General features: G+C 42.7%; 1 protein-coding gene and 1 long non-coding RNA gene across 4 annotated transcripts in view; one reads left to right on the top strand and one right to left on the bottom strand.

The window, feature by feature from the left end:
* PRKACA (protein kinase cAMP-activated catalytic subunit alpha) overlaps positions 1-17,091 on the bottom strand; it is a 60,896-nt gene that overhangs the window by 42,438 nt on the left and 1,367 nt on the right. Inside the window, exon 1 of one of the 3 annotated variants that reach the window (XM_079966157.1) lies at positions 4,666-4,761. The exons of 1 other annotated variant lie outside the window; for it this stretch is intronic. In XM_079966157.1, the coding sequence (XP_079822283.1) occupies position 4,666 (1 nt within the window). In that variant the 5' untranslated portion in view covers positions 4,667-4,761. Of the gene's footprint in view, positions 1-4,431; positions 4,460-4,665; positions 4,762-17,091 lie in introns of those variants that run through there. One more of the 3 variants, XM_079966155.1, reaches the window with a different exon arrangement.
* Positions 4,522-8,457, top strand: LOC307210446. The gene is made up of 3 exons (XR_013836013.1): positions 4,522-4,616; positions 5,495-7,206; positions 7,629-8,457. It is a non-coding gene; the product is annotated as an uncharacterized lncRNA (long non-coding RNA).

Here is a 17,091-nt window from a genome sequence, read left to right as displayed (position 1 = left end):
ATGCTGTGCACATTATTATACTTAACTAAAATGTGAAAGTCAGCTATGTCCCTTTAGTTCATTATCCATTCCCAGCACTTTAACAAGTTTGCTGCCGAGAGCCACAGTTTTCACCGTAAAATCCTCCAGTTATGTTTGTCTGCATATTTTCTGTCTTATGTATTTTCATAAACAAGTCTTAAATCACACCTGAAAACTTTAATGAGAGAAAGGAAGGAGAATTGGTGAATAGTCTTTGTTTTTAAAACAAATGCAATAAAGCATTGCAATAATGTTTTAAAAATGGCTTTTGAATTCAAAATGCCAAACCACTACCAAATAATGAGTTATGCTCACTGGAAAATATTGTTTAGAAACTATTGGCAGAGTTTTATCCTGATGTTTGCAGCATCAGTGTATCAATGTTTAGAATGAGACATCAAGAGATATACCATCAAGCCAAAGAGCAACACTTTAGAATTGGAGCACCACACTTAGAGAGTTCCATACCCGCTAATGTAACATGATATCAGGGTTTGCATAGTTAATGCAAGCTTGCCAGTAAGCCCAAGCTACTCAGGAAAGCTAGGCTTTGTCTGTGTGAAGTCTCCAAACAGCTTTTTTTTAAAAAATAAATGTCAGAATTTTAATTCCCCCCCTCCTCCGTTTGCTGACAGCAATGTAATCAAGAGGTATTCTGTGAAAAATAAGGGCCTCTCAGACTCATCCAACACAAGGCACAGAACAACACTGAACTACAACAACCCTGATAGCAGATCACAAAGGGTGGTGATCCCATTACACACCTTCCCCACAAAAAAAGGCAAAACTTCACAGCAACATCATTTTTTTCTTCCACAAATCTGAACCCCACAATGAGGATATCACACATTCTCACGCACATTTTCCACAGCCAGGCTGGACAAGTTGGTTTCATTCTCAATACAGCTGGCAGGTATAAAGCATAAAATAGTAGTATTGTCAACCAGCAGCTAAATTCACCAATGCTGTCCATCCTTCTGACTGTTCCCTGTTCCAAAATGCTGAACCCAGCATACCAGTCTAAAGCAGGACTACAACTCCCATCTTTGCCGACCACAGGTCATGCTGACTGCAGCAGATGGGAGTCCAACAAAAGGTGGTAGACCAGAAATCAACTTGACCTAAAGGCTTTGTGTAACAAAACAGTACAGCTCAGTGCAATATGGTGACCTCTACACAACAAGTACAAGTCAGAATAAGCTGCACCTTAGGTACTCACACCGGGTGACGCTGTGGGTAAAACCTCAGTGCCTAGGACTTGCCGATCGCATGGTCGGCAGTTCGAATCCCCGCGGCGGGGTGAGCTCCCGTCTTTTGGTCCCAGCTCCTGCCCACCTAGCAGTTCAAAAGCACACCTAAGTGCAAGTAGATAAATAGGTACCGCTTTATAGCGGGAAGGTAAACGGCGTTTCCAGTGCTGCACTGGTGCTGGCTCGCCAGAGCAGCTTCGTCACACTGGCCACGTGACCCGGAAGTGTCTCCGGACAGCGCTGGCCCCTGGCCTCTTAAGTGAGATGAGTGCACAACCCTAGAGTCTGTCAAGACTGGCCCGTACGGGCAGGGGTACCTTTACCTTTACCTTTTACCTTAGGTACTCACACATCTACATGTAATGGGGCCTGGATGTATATTGTTTTCACAATGTGTATACACACACATATGCCCCCCCACACACACTTCCTATAGATAGTGCTTTAGGTATGAAGAAGAGCAAGAAAAGACATGGCCATTATGTTTGCTGGCTGATCAGCTGAAATCCATTCCTCTCTCAAAGTGGCTCCTTGCTCTGTGAACAGGATTGCAAAGGAGAGAATGAAGATACCAATATAGCTCTTGCAACTATCAGTTGGGATTTGAAAGTGATCCTTCTTTGCAGCCTCAACCTTACATGGCTTTGTAAAGTTTATCTAGATGTAAACTGGAAGATTTATCTACATGTTAAGGATTTCTCATTGCATCAAGCAGGCTTACTTCCAAAGTACACATTGTTAGGATCTGACTGTTTGCGATATTTTAGCACCTCGCTACACATAATGCATTGCTAATGAGTGTTCCACTTTCTGAAACCTTATTCCCTTATATGTACCTCACACCCTCTCTCGCCATATACCGTAGCTCTAAAGCCACAGGTTTGCTCTCAAGAGGCACATGTATGTGCTAAGAGCTTTGCAAAAGGAGATCTCCAACAACATGACTATTTTCTGGCATAGTAACACATATTACAACTCCAACATTAGCACTTCCACACATTCTAGCACACTGAGGCAACTTCTGAGATTACCCGCATCTCTTATGCTCGTGTCTTTTGTGATTAATGCAGAAACAGATAATCTTATCTGCAAAAGGTATCATCAACCATTTTCTCTTTCCCAAACCAAGTAATAACTGAACAAAGAGCACAGAGCACAAACGGTACACTTTGCCAACAATTACAAGTGGCATACACACCCCATGGTTCTTCTCATTAATTGGTAACAAGAGATGCTCGAATCATACATTCTGAAACTGGCAAACCAATCAGCATTATACCGTCTTTAGAAACCATGTGCAACACCCCCCTCTGGTGGCTGGACCACAGGGAATGGTGCTGGGCCACATCTCTCTCTCAAAACTCTTTTCTGTGGCCAAGTGTCCCTTGAACTTTTCCATTCATCTGAAGTACTTCGCAGATGGTGGATCAGATCACGAACTGGAAGCAGCACAGTTGGAATTAAGTAATGCTTCTCAACCTTTTACCTCTCAACCTATGTTAAAAAGAATAAAGAGTAAGCACTGAAGGGTGCATAAAGCCTTCCACTCAGCACTCTATTCATACGTTGGCTGTTGGAAGCTGAATGCACACCAAGCCAAGCAATACAGCTGCATCACAAGGTACCCATTCATTTGAAGTGAACCCCGATGAGTCTGCTTCTGAAAGCAAACAAGTACATCACATGGAAAGTTACATGAGTGGGTCACATATACTCTACTGCAGTTAAGCCTGTAAAAGCAAAATTCAGTTAGCTGGTGACTCTTCCATGTAATGATCATCTGCTACAAACAATACAAGTATGACTGACTGGTGACCCCAGTTAAAGATTTTCAGTATGGCCCTGATGCTGAACAAAATCAAGAATTTTGCTTGTGTGATCTTTTGGGTTCTCTCCTGGCCATTAAAAAAATAAATAAATCTCCACACTGCACAACCATAGCAAAGGAGCTGAGATTAAGATGTATAACAAAAAGAAAAAAAACTTATGAAAGTCTGACTTTCCAGAAGTATTCCACCTTTATATAATTTTGTTTGCTTTGTTTTTTCTTTGCACACATCCTAAACAAAACTCACTAGAAGATAAAATGGATTCCTTTTTCAAGAGTAACAGCACTTTCCCTATTTTCACTGCTTGCATCATAAACGATCTATTCCTTCATTTATATAACCTTCATGCCTTCCCAAGATTCCCATTCCAGTCTGCCAAAGACACCACTAACATTATTTTCCATTCTAGAAAAGCCTAATTCTACATTACACACATCATCGGAACAGAGCTCAAACTTCACAGCCTACTTCTGCATAGCACCAGAGTACTACTTTCCCTATATGGAGAATTAGCAAAGTATTCTATGCTTAACGTAAGAAACACTGAACTTCTCCAGTTCCCCCCAATTCTTAGAAAAGGCATCCCTCTCAACAGCATTTTAACTATAACACACCTACCTCTTTGTAGCATCTCAATATGAAGTTTGGGTTTCAATCAGAACATTTATGTACAATCATAATTTAATCAATAAGCTCTGGGACCATCAACCAGCCCTAACAAATAATGCTCTCTCTTAATAATTCAACATAGGAATCCAAAGTGTGGACATTCCCTCTGTTAGCCACTTGCCACGCTCCACTCTAAAGAACTCAGTCCCACAGTAACCACAGATTTTTAGGGCCTTGTACAAACTGTCCCAACAGAAATAAAAATCCTCTTCCTCAAGGAACGTAAACCTGAATTACTACCAGTTCTGACCTGCAGCAGTGCAAACCTGCAAGAGGCCAAGACAGGGAAAGATGACCAGATGGGATTATGTTAAGTTAAGACCGAACAGCATGTTATAATCAAAGGGCCTACCTTTTCTTAAATTATCAGCCTGCAGAAGCCAGACGGTACAGCTAAGTACATCAAAGCCATTCTTCACCTTCCCAAGTCCCTCAATCGGGCCCAAACGAAAGCCACCTCACATTAAGAGTGGGAAATCTCTCTACTTCTCAGCTCCACCGATCCTGTCACATTCCCCCCCCTCCGCCCGGGGTGAAGACCGGGGCTGCCTGTCCCTAGACAAAACCACAACACCTCCTCCTTGGACCCCCGAGAGGGCTGGCATCATAGACTCAGAGCCTCTTCTTCTCCCCGGGCTACCCAGCCTATTACTCCCCCTCACCTCCGACCTCCATCTTGCCAGTCTGGAGTGTGGCTTCTCTTCCCCTATGGCTCCCCAGAAGGCCCAATCCATACTACAGCTTTGCCAGCTCTCTGGGAGACCGGCTCCAAGGGGCAGAGAGAGAGGGGGGTGGAGTGAAACAGCCCACTTAAAAGACCTAAAGCCAGACCCTGTAAAGAACAAGAGTAAGGATCAAACCCTTCCGAGGCCCAGGAGCCTGCCTTTGGCACATACTTTTAAGAAACGCAAACGGAGCACATCAGGCCCCGGGCCTGCCTGGTCTGATCTCCAGTGATCTCCTGTAGAACTGGGAGGGCGTGGCCAGAGCAGAACCCTCAGCACACAGGCCTGCTGCCCCGCGCCCGATTGGCTGTTTCGCTTCGTTCAAGTTTGTATAACAAATCAAAACTAGGTGACAGAACACAGTTATAATAATAATACTTTATTATTCATACCCTGTCTGTCTGGCTGGGTTTCCCCAGCCACTCTGGGATGCTCCCAACAGAATATTAAAAACACGATAAAAGATCAAACACCGAAAACTTCCCTAAACAGGGCTGCCTTCAGATGTCTTCTAAACGTCAGAGAATTGTTTATTCCCTTGACATTTTGATGAGAGTGTGTTCCACAGGGCGGGCGCCACTACCGAGAAGGCGCTCTGCCTGGTTCCCTGTAACCTTACTTCTTGCAGTGAGGGAACCGACAGAAGGCCCTCGAAGCTGGACCTCAGTGTCCAGTCTGAACAATGGGGGTGGAGACGCTCCTTCAGGTATACTTCAGTTATAATGGCCCTCCGTACTCCCCAACTTCACCAGCTTCCGGGCAGTGGACTAGGGGGACTAGGCTAGTCCCCTAAATGTTCCCGGTAAATTAGAGTATTAAAGCATTCAAGTCTGGTGCCTCCTCCTCAAAGCCCAGGAGACTTCTGCCCCCCCCCCCCCGGCAACCATCCTCACAAGGTGGTGTTTCTGATCCAAAGTGTTCCCCTACAAAAAAATGTCACTTCACGTCACTGCTTCCTTGTTTAGAATTCATGTCTTTATAAAACTCATTCTTCTTTTAGTTTTTCTCTACAGGATTCTCTTATGTTGTTCCATCAGGGTATGGGAGCCTCCATCCACAGCAAGGTCATCTTCTCCAGCTGAAGTACAAAGAAGTATGCATGGCCACAACACCCAGTTTTGTAGAGATGCAGTGGATAACATTATTTTGTAGACCCTTTTCACTAGTGTAGGAAATAAATGGCCACCAAATGGCACAAAAAACATCCATTTTTTTCCTTTTCGTTCAGCACCATTAAACTACAGTATATGTTATTGTGTCAGCTATAGCTAAACTCCACGCTATGTTTGGGCAATGGACAGTGTAGTGTAATGGTTAGAATGTCCAGGCTACAGAAACCTAAGTTCAAACCCCCATTCAGCCATGAAGCTTGATGAGTGACCTTGGGCTAGTGACCAAGTTGTTGTGAAGATAACAGGGAGGGCTGGGTAAAGAAAGGAGGACTATGTACATTGTTTTGAGCTCCTTAGAGAAGTAGAAAATAAATGTAATAAATAAATACAACAGCAAAGCTCTTAATGGGGGTAGATTGCTGACAATATATTACATCCGTTTTCAAACATTTGCATGCATTGCCAGTGTGCTTCTAAGCACACATCAAAGTATATATTTGATATTTAAAGCCCTGAACCAAAGTTATCAGAGGCATACCACCACTATTATGTGCATGGGGACACTGGAAAAGCAATGTTTAACAGTTCCCTTGTTTGTGGCAGGAGGATGAGGGGTACGCTTTGGAACACTATTCCTAAGGAATGCATTTAATGAACTCTTGCATCAGCTTTCAAAAGTATAATGTTTAAGATCCTTTTAGGAGGGTGTTTGGGTTAGAGGCATGTCCAATGGTTGCATTTTCTCTTTGCTCTTAATGATTTGTGTTTTCTTTTTCTTTTTTTAAAATTCTGTCAACTGAAATGACTTTTGAAGTCTAAACAAGCAAGGCTAAAAGCTGCTAAATAAATAGCAAACACACAAGACCGGGTACTGTATTTGTAGTTTCCAATCTTCCATGTACGAGAAATTCATCAGGAAAGAGCCAAAACCCAATCACTGTATCGTGCTACAATAAGGCTCTGGCCTGTAAGTCTTATCTAACCTGATCAATACAATTATTAGCCATTACTCCTTTGCAAAAACGTTACAAGTGGAATGGCTCACAACACAATCCCACACTTGAACCACAGGGCAACAGAAGGTTAAACTTCAAGTTTGTTCTCCTAACTAGAATTGCCAGAAAACATTCCACAGGCCAGGCACTGATAGTCTTAAATGCATCATGGCTGAAGAACGTGCCTGATCTGGTCTGTGGATGCCCAAACCACTCTCCTATTCCTGCCAAAACTACAAATGCACTAATTTGTAATACTCCCTCACTTATCCACCAAGGTTTACAGCATGCTACAAGTTAGCAAGAGGCAGTAGTCACTCAAGCCAGCTTGTCATTGTCATTTAGACAGCTTCTGTCTCCATTTAAACATAATAGGGTTCTCTTGAGCAATATGTCCAATCTCCCCCCCCCCTTTTTTGTAATTTAGTAGACAGACCCCTTTACTGTCTTCGGTCTAAAATCACCTCTTGATTAACCTACTAACAAACAGAACAGGTTGATCAGGAAACGAATCATTCTGGTCAATGATTTCAGTACTCAGGGTCAATGCTCAGTTTTACACATTAAAACTGGAAGGGAAGGGACGTTGCTACTGCAGCCACCAGGTTTAAAATAATCATGAGAATATAATGTAAGTAACATCATACACCTGTACATTTGTCTTCCTCTGCATCCTAAAGAAGCTAGGAACAAACATTTCTCACCTCCTTTGCACCCCTTTCAAAGCAACCTAACAAAAATCAAACTGGTAGATGTTTGCTACCAGAGAATATAACAGTTAACAGTTATTGGGTGCTCTTGCCTACAGTGCAATTTAAGCTGGTCCAAAAATTTGACCAGAATGTTTTAGGGGTGTCCTAGGCCACTTTGGGGACATCCATAGAGCCTAGTATGGGCCTCAAACCTTATGCTTGACCCCTTGCTTTAGTTGGCACTGCGAATCAAACAGTTACAGAGAAAGGCTCACAGAGTCACCAAGTCATGGCACTGCTAATTGTACATGAACCTCTACAGTGACCCACAGCAGCATATGAGAAAATAAGCAAGCTAGATCTTCTTGAAATTTCAGTTTATTTTGCTGCCTTCCTAATTCAAAAGCCAGCAACAAGGGCAGGGCTAAGAGATATAGAAAGCAACTGCAGGAAATGTTCCGTGTTTCTGTTCCATACATTTTAAAATATAATCTAAAATACTTGGAGCAACTAACAAATCAGGATAAGATCTAGCTGATATAAGAATAAGAAGAGTTCTGCTGGATCAGACCACAGACCTATCTAGTCCAGCATCCTATTCTCAAAGGGGCCACTCAGACCTACAGGAAGTCAACAACCAGGTCATGATCCTAACAGCAATTTCTCCCCTCGTGCTTCCTGACAAACAGTATTCAGAAGCACATCACCTCTGACACGTGAGATTATACACAGCCACCATGACCAGGAGCCTTAAAGTTGGTGACCATCACATTTGTGACAGCATGTAGTTTAACTATGCCCTGCATGAAGATATACTTCCTTTTGTGTGCCCTGGCACTTCCAACATTCAACATCTAGTTCTATTTTTATGAAGGGGAGGAAAACTTCTCTATCAATTTTCTCCACATCGTACTGTTAGATCAGTTTACAGATAGATACAGATTGTGGAAATTTGATGGATGCTCCCTCTGCACCAAGACCACAAGGCAACAGGATTAGGTCCATGCCTGAGAAAAAAAGATAAAAGGAGCTTGGCATGGAGGCAGTGGAAGAGTCAAGCGTGTCTCTTAGGCAGTCAACCCAGGAGAAAGGGAGCATGAAGCTAGTAGCACAAAGACAAAAAACATTTCCCAAATCAGAAGCAGGACTTATAAACTGTATAACTCCACCCCATTGCCAACCCTCTCATTTTACACCTCTCCCACACCCAACCCCTCACAACTGGCTCAACCCCCACCCACAAAATTGCCAAAAAAACGCCAAAGAAACTTCCCCCTATCTCCCTACTTCTGCTTCATTTGCAGATTTCCTTCCGGCAGCAGCAGGGAGAGGGCCTCTTCATTCTCCTGCCCTGCCGCCTTTGCAGATGGTAACAGAGGGAGCTCAGCAAGGCCTGCCTGGGTGGCCAACTCTGCCAAATTTACCTGCCTGGGCCGCTGACCTGTTTCCTCTACACACACCCATATTGTGGTAGCAATGACAGAGCGTGTAGGAAGGCTTGCCTGGGCTGCCCACCTGCCCATTTCACTGGTCTGCTTGCTCGTGCTGCAGGCCTGAGCTGCTGGCTTTCTGCCTTCCCTCCACCCCAGGATGGCAGTGGCAACAACAGTGGGAGCACAGGAAGGCCTGCCTGTGGTATGTGAATGCCTGTACTCGTCTGTGTGATAAGGGATGAGTGCAAATATAGTAGAGAGAGATGTGGCAGGTTGTTGCATTTACTGATCCTTGGAAATTACCCACCTGGTGACTAACCTGTCTGCAACACTTCAGAAAGCAACACAGAATCTTGGAGGAAGTGACAAGGAGAACAGCACTTAAGGGCTTGGGCTACCAAATCTTGAAGGAGCCCCTACGCCCCTTAACGGCAGCAATCCAAACAGAAACTCAGCAGGTGACTCCAGCAAGATTCCGCTGCTGGATACCCGCTTGTCACAGTCATTAAAGCCATAGGAATCCTGCCAGAAACACGTGCTGACTACCCTACACAGGAGAATGAAATGGGCAGCACTTTGCTTTTAAGACGTTTCAAGCAACTTAAGAGCTGGCTAATATCTAAATGCTATGTATTATGAAGCATTTGCACACTAAAAAAATCAAAGCCAATTAAGTGTGAAATCATCCCTGGATTCTACAAAGGAATGTACAAAAGGTTGCTCAGCGTTCATACTCCAGTTTTTTAAGGCAGTAAATTACTCTTTAAACACATTTTAAACCAGCCATCTTGATTGCAAAGAGTGGATTTTTACACTGATCAATGAGTGCTTACAGGTGCAGCAGGGACCCAATTCATGTAAGCAATTTGAATTCTGACTTACGGGGTTGTAGTAATTTCTTGATGCTTTTGAATTATGGTGCTGGAGGAGACTCTTGAGAGTCCCATGGACTGCAAGAAGATCAAACCTATCCATTCTGAAGGAAATCAGCCCTGAGTGCTCACTGGAAGGACAGATCGTGAAGCTGAGGCTCCAATACTTTGGCCACCTCATGAGAAGAGAAGACTCCCTGGAAAAGACCCTGATTTGGGAAAGATGGAGGGCACAAGGAGAAGGGGACGACAGAGGACGAGATGGTTGGATAGTGTCTTCGAAGCTACAAACATGAGTCGGACCAAACTGCGGGAGGCAGTGGAAGACAGAAGTGCCTGGCGTGCTCTGGTCCATGGGGTCACGAAGAGTCGGACACGACTAAACGACTAAACAACAACAACAGTAATTTCTTGAAGATCATTCATGATCTACACATGATGGACACATTGTGTGAAACAGCTACATGCACCTATGCACATGGGAAGGAACGGCCTTGGTTGACTCCCCAGATGTGTACATGCTATGAAACAGATGCTTAGACACTTCAAAATTATGTAGCCAAAGTTCCACCACTTGAACCTTTACTCTGTGAGGTATGAAGTGTTCCCGACACTGTGCTACTCATACAAATGAACAGTTGTTGCTTCCTTATTAGCCTTTACCTACCATACCACCTCTTCATAAAAAATAACCCCCCTTGGCATATTTGCCACCCCACCCTTCAGCTCCAAAGCGCACAAAACTTTCAAAGTCCATTATTGGCTTTGTAAGCTCAGGTTTGACCTCATTTTACCAAAAGTTCCTGCTAGTTTACTCTGATCTTTAATAGAGTTCCAATTTCTCATCTTAATCATCAGTGCGAGCTCACACTTTTAACCTACCAAGAACCCTAAAACATCTGGGATCTCATGCACATCAAACTCTTCCTTGAAGACAGCTTCAGTCACATAACTGGGAGAACCTAATGAGGAGAGCAAGAACTGCTTGGGCTTGTTCGAAACCTTGGAAGAACGGAGTGCCAATTACATGGGCAAGGAAACAGTTTCATATTTTTATAGTGTACACAGATAAAGGTTTCTTACATTTTCCTCTCCTGTCTGCATCTTCTGAAGAAACTTCTTACGGTAATCACAGCTTACTCCTAACACCTTTCCCCAACTCCAGGGAGTTCTTTTGCTACTTGCTGCGGTTACAGCCAGCAGTGGATTTGATTTCTTGGCTGATCTTAAATTATCTCTGGTTTTATAATTTGTTTTATTGTCACTTGAAGGTTGCAGCAGGCCCCGGAGGCCCTTTTGAGGGTGAGAAGACATATAAGTAAACAAAATTTAACCACAAAACCAATGCATATTCTCTAAGTTTTAGTATGTTTTCAGGTGTTCATATTCTTCACCCAAACTGCAGGCTCCCTAGAAGCAAAAGAAGTTTTTTGTGTTGTTTTTTAAAAAATCAGATTAACACATGCTGATAGGAGTTTTTTTCACTGGGTTGGAAGCCCCAACTCCCTCCACTTTATATATGGTAGAGAGATCATAGGCAAATCAAATCACTTTCACAAAAGCCAAGTCACACATCTGCAGAGTGAGATGAACCAACTCAATTTCTAATACCAGCTAGATTTTAAGCCTTTGCCAACCTGGTGCCCTCCAGATGTTTGGGGCTACAATTCACAACAGCTTCTGCCAGTATAGCCAATGCTGGAAGCTATAGTTCGAAATACCTGGATGGCACCAGGTTGGAAAAAAGCTGCTTTAAACAACTAAGCTGTCAATCAGCAGTTCTGCCTTTAGTGTAGTTATGCGGAACGAACAGGAAAGTGCAGCTTTTAAAAGGGGGCTTAGATTTCCCCAGACTAGAAGTTAAGGAACCTACTTTTAATATAGTCCCATCAGTGTTGATGGCAACGAACAGAATAATGAGCAGAAAACAGATCCCAGCCCCAAGGACCTTACAGCCTAACAGAAAGATGAGAGACAGAAGAGGAAACCTACCTTTAACTGTGGACATACCTCACGGCTGCTTGTACTGCCCTCTGCAGTCCCCAGCGCCTGCCCTGGAGGCCCCTTGGAACAGCATAGCAGATGCAGGAGGAAGTACGAATTTACAAAAAAAATAATCACCTCACCACCTTTCTGATCAAATAAAGCAGACTCCTCCATTGCCCCAGAGGCTGAACTGGATACAACCCTGTTTATTGGAAGCCCAGATGATCTACGTCTGCCACCATTCTCCAGCAGAAATGTTTCTGAATCACAATTACTATTATCTGTACTGTATTAACAGACTGCACCAAAAACATATGGCTTTGTGTTTGGAGAAACTAAGATGCAACTAGATTCAGGTAGGTAGCCGTGTTGGTCTGACACAGTCAAAATAAATAAAAAAAATTAAAAAATAATCCAGTAGCACCTTAGAGACCAACTAAGTTTGTTCTGGGTATAAGCTTTCGTGTGCATGCACACTTCTTCAGATACCAAGAAGTGTGCATGCACACGAAAGCTTATACCCAGAACAAACTTAGTTGGTCTCTAAGGTGCTACGCGGGGACGCAGGTGGCGCTGTGGGTTAAAGCCTCAGCGCCTAGGACTTGCCGATCAAAAGGTCGGCGGTTCAAATCCCTGCGGCGGGGTGCGCTCCCGCTGCTCGGTCCCAGCGCCTGCCAACCTAGCAGTTCGAAAGCACCTCCGGGTGCAAGTAGATAAATAGGGACCGCTTACCAGCGGGAAAGTAAACGGCGTTTCCGTGTGCGGCTCTGGCTCGCCAGAGCAGCGATGTCACGCTGGCCACGTGACCCGGAAGTGTCTCCGGACAGCGCTGGCCCCTGGCCTCTTAAGTGAGATGGGCGCACAACCCCAGAGTCTGTCAAGACTGGCCCGTACGGGCAGGGGTACCTTTACCTTTACCTTTAAGGTGCTACTGGACTATTTTTTAAGATGCAACTAAAAGAGTTCAGTTTACCAATCCATGGGTTCTCCGTACATTTCATTTATATTTACTTACCATACCAACAGCGTGTCAGCCACAGCTTTGATGCCCATATAGCCACATTTTCTTTGACCAAAAAATTGACAAGCGTTTTGGACCAGAATACCTCAAGTATTCTGTAAGTATTTGTCTGTAAGTAACCCCTATTGCACTCCAATCCACATTTGAGAGCCGTCTCAGGAAGCCAAGTCAACTCACGTTTGGCAGGTGGCTACAAACAGCAGGGCCTATTTGCATTTTTCCAGATCTGTTGGCTAGCCTCTTAAAATCCATTCATCATTTGCACTGAATGATTAATTCAGAAAGGTGAAGCTGACAGGAATTGGCGTCCAACAAGATATGGATGTCCACACCTAAGGCACCTCTGTTTTAAACAGACAGTTGCAGAGCTGGAAAGAACCTCCATGTAATGTTGCACAATCCCTACTCAGTCACCAAGTTCCCTGGGCTTGGGCACTGCCTCTCAACTTAAACCTACCTCACAAGGTTGTTGTGAGGACAAACTGAGAAGGGGAAGAATCAGGTACTCCACCTTGAACTTATTGGAGGAAAGGTAGGCTGTAGTAGTTGTTATCTAGTTTCAACTTTAAAACCGCCAATGAAAGAGAATCACAATAATTAAGTCATCAGGTTTTTTTAAAAAGGCTACATAAATACAAGAATTGTTCCCCTTCTGAGTTCATTGGAGTAGGCAGGAAGTTTACTTGACCCATCTATCTTCCAGAAACGCCATAATAGACATTTTACACAGAGCCTAGCAGCCAAGCACAGGCATCTGGATGTCCCATTTAATAAAAAGAAACAGTGCTTCTATTAAGTGCACTTCACATAAAAGCTTCACATACATTATATTGGATTAATTGTTTAATTAAAGCTGTGCTCTGTTTAATTGAAGTCGTGCTTTGTTTTCCTTTTTAATCCTGCCAGAAATGAGAGCTGGGAGTAAAATTTATCAGCACAGTTTCTTTGTGGATCAAACAACAAATCTGCAAAGAAGTTCCATGCATCAGCAATAGAGGCACAGGTCTAATGTTGCGTCTGCTCCTCAGATCTGTTGAAAGCAACAAAAGGGGACAGATTGGACTAGAAAGCTGCAAGGGAGCCCACCTCCAACTGCTGCACATATACCAGGAGAGCTGCAGGCAGAAGCAGATGCAAAGTCCCACTACTTAAACCTTACTGCTTGGATATCATGTGGATAGTGTGCTAAAGTTCCTATTTAACAATTAATAATTACTATTTGTTCCCTTTAAATTTCTTTCATTTGCTAAGTGGATTATTCTCTGCAGAAAATAATGATCCACAGAGCATATTTCTACAACAAGCATGTGTTCAGGAGCCTTGAAGTTTTTTTTACCTAATGGAGCTCATATAATGCATGCTGTTACTTGAGAAAATGGCCTTTGTAATATTTAATAACTGCCAATAAATCATTTGTTGCAAAGGCTAGGAAATAGCTTTTTGACTAGATGACAACTAAGGGATTGGATCTTCTGGACAGAACCCAGAAGGGACCTACAACTAATTAGAAACACAAAATTTCCCCCTTGGTACTTACTCTTGAAAAAAGAGCATTTTAGAGCCAGTATCTGAAATTTCACCAGTTTCCTTAAATGTCTTTATTGAGCTGCGTTTCCAAGTGATGCCCAAAACAGTCTTGGATGGCAACTACAACAAGGTCTTGTATACAGACTTTGTATTTATGGTCAGGTGGGAGACATCACTTATTATCTGTTAGCCTGCCCCTTATAGAGAGGGCCAAGAGATGGCTTTCTGAAACCTTTGTTCACACAAGCAAGCAGGCACACACTGTTGTTTCTTTTGAGTGACAATAATAGCTCCATAACATGCAGAATGGCCCTCTATACACTGGCTGCAAAAAAAAAAGGGGGAGAAAAAAGGAGTTAAGATAAAATTGCTATAAATTGTGGTGGTGCTTCAGACGTGTAATCTGAAATCAAGCTGGATTTGAGGTTGTTTGTGTATCTGGGAACTTGTCTTTCTTACATGATGGATGCTGGTAAATTGGATTTTTAAAAGGCAAAATATTAGAATTGGAGTTCTGAGAGAGATACAAGGGAAACTCTGTGTTTCAGGAACTTGGCAGTCTTTTTGTATTATGAATATATGTTCTGTATTATTGCATGAATACTATCATGGGCTTTGGCTACAGCCATCAATTTATGAACTTGAACTTTATTAGATGACATGCATGCATGCATGTGATGATCAGGCTAAACTTTTGAAGGATGTTTAGAATTCAATCACAGCTACTCAAGACAATTTTAAGGAAAGTGTCCTTAAATTTTCCCTATCTTGACTTAAAAAACTCCACTTCGAAGTACCATGATCACAATAGAAGGGCAAGGTATACATTTACCTAAATAAAAATAACTTAAGAGTCAGAACTATGCATGATTCCACATACTCCAATATGGTGTAGTATTTCGATTGCTGATAAATCCACGTTTTAAATATATAACAGTAGGTTTCAGTCCTTCAGTTAATATTTACAAATGTGCTTTTGAAAGAACCAGTGATCATCGAAGCCATGTACAAGTACCTATGAATCTTGCACTTCATGTTACCCTATGTCACTCATGTCACTCATTTACCTGTGCTTCCCTTCCAGGATATATTCTAAATTCCACAAAATAATATAAATATATTTAGAATCAAACATAAATATAGACATATTTCTACAAGATAAGTGTATCTGCACAAAATATTAATTTGCACAACTTATTTTTAATACACAATGTTGAGTTCTCTTGCTTTGGCAATAGCTATCTTTGTGGTTAATAAAAACAGAATCAGGCTTTTGATGTTCAGGAAGTCCAAAATACTGGTCCATCTCATTCTTAGTACAGAGTCCCTAAATTTCTGGATACTTTTTTTAATGTATTTTTTATTAAAGGTTTCTTGGTTTACAAAAGTATGTGCAACGTCTCTTTTTTCAAGTTACATTTTCTACAGATCAGTTTCATTTGTTGCGACATTAGTGTTACATTAGGAAGAAAAAGGGGGAAGAGGTGGAGGGGACCATGGAGGGTGGGGATGGGGTCAGGTGGCGATGTTTCTATTTAATTTAATGTATGTGTGGGGTTTTGTGTCAGCGTCGCTTGTGTGGGTTCTCTTTACTATTCACTTGTGTTCCTCTAGTGGTGAGAGGTTGGGGTTGCCCTAGGGTGTGGTTGTTTGTTTGTGATTGGTTGTGGTGAACTTTGTTTGCATGTATGAGTGGGGTGGGTGTTTTTGGATCAGGTTAGTTATATTGCTTCGTAGGCTGTTGGTGGATTCTTGTCGTTGTCTTGTTGGGCAATCCCTGGATACTGTTAACAGCTGTTAACAGACAATGAATGAAGTGCTGAGAACAATGAATACAATGGTGCCGCAAGTTTGTTCGTCTTGTGATTTTTTCATCTTGCGAAGCACGGACTTTGGAAAAGCTTCAAAAATCACCAAAGTCTTCAAAAACCTCAAAAAAGGCTACCACACCCCGTGCTATGAGTTGCTCCTTGAAGTGAATGCAGTTTTAAGAAAAAGGAAACAAACTTGCAAGACAAAGGAAACCAACTTGCAAGACGTTTTCGTCTTGCGAAGCAAGACCATAGGGAAATCCGTCTTGCGAAGCAACTCAAAAAATGAAAAACTCTTTCGTTTTGCGAGTTTTTCGTCTTACGAGGCATTCGTCTTGCGAGGTACCACTGTACATTAAAACACTGTAAGGCAGTGATGCAGGAGTAGGAATTAGTACACTTGCTATGTGCCCTGCCCTTTCCTCTTTCTACAGGGATCATTAAAAGCCACAGATATAATCCTGCCATACTGCTACTAAGTGTAATAATCTCTTTGGGAAAGGGTCAGCCTCAGTCTAAACAGTAATGGGATTTTGATCACAGAGTAAAACAAGCTGGGAAGGGAAGAGAGTAATAATGGGCAAGAAGTCAAGGTTCCTGAATCCTATCCACAACTCTGGGAAGGGATTTGTGAGTACATGCTGGGACAAGGACTGAGTCCACACAGAGCAGAAGTCTGAGAGCTCTCTTATAACCTTCTGTGTCAAGCCCTGGCACTTCCTTTGCAATTTTCATACATCCCCCCCCCTATACTTTCTCTGTCTTTTGAGGGAGCCTTTAAGGATCGACAATTCCATGTTCAAAAAATAATACTAGCACCTAAAAATCCTGAGTCCTGCAGTGTAACTTTGATTCATATTTTTTATCTGTAACTGAGCTTGGCCAAGTCCAGCTGTTAAAGATGCTGGTATACAAAACAAGGCTGTGAGATGCATTAGTCCCAAAGAAACATGACCTGAATTCTCCAGTGCAGAAGAAAAGGCCGAGTTTTGCACACCCACTGCTTGGATGCAATGTGGCAGGTAAAACTCACACTTAATTGAACAGGCTTGCATGCCACAAGCTCCCAAAGAAGACAGGTAAAATGAAAGAACCCCCAAGGGGTGTGTGTGTGTAGTTTTAAATAGTTTTCATGAGGTCCTATTCCA

Source organism: Podarcis cretensis (genome assembly GCF_951804945.1).
Source record: "Podarcis cretensis genome assembly, chromosome: 2".
NCBI lineage: Eukaryota > Metazoa > Chordata > Lepidosauria > Squamata > Lacertidae > Podarcis > Podarcis cretensis.
This window is presented reverse-complemented; position numbering and strand designations above follow the sequence as displayed.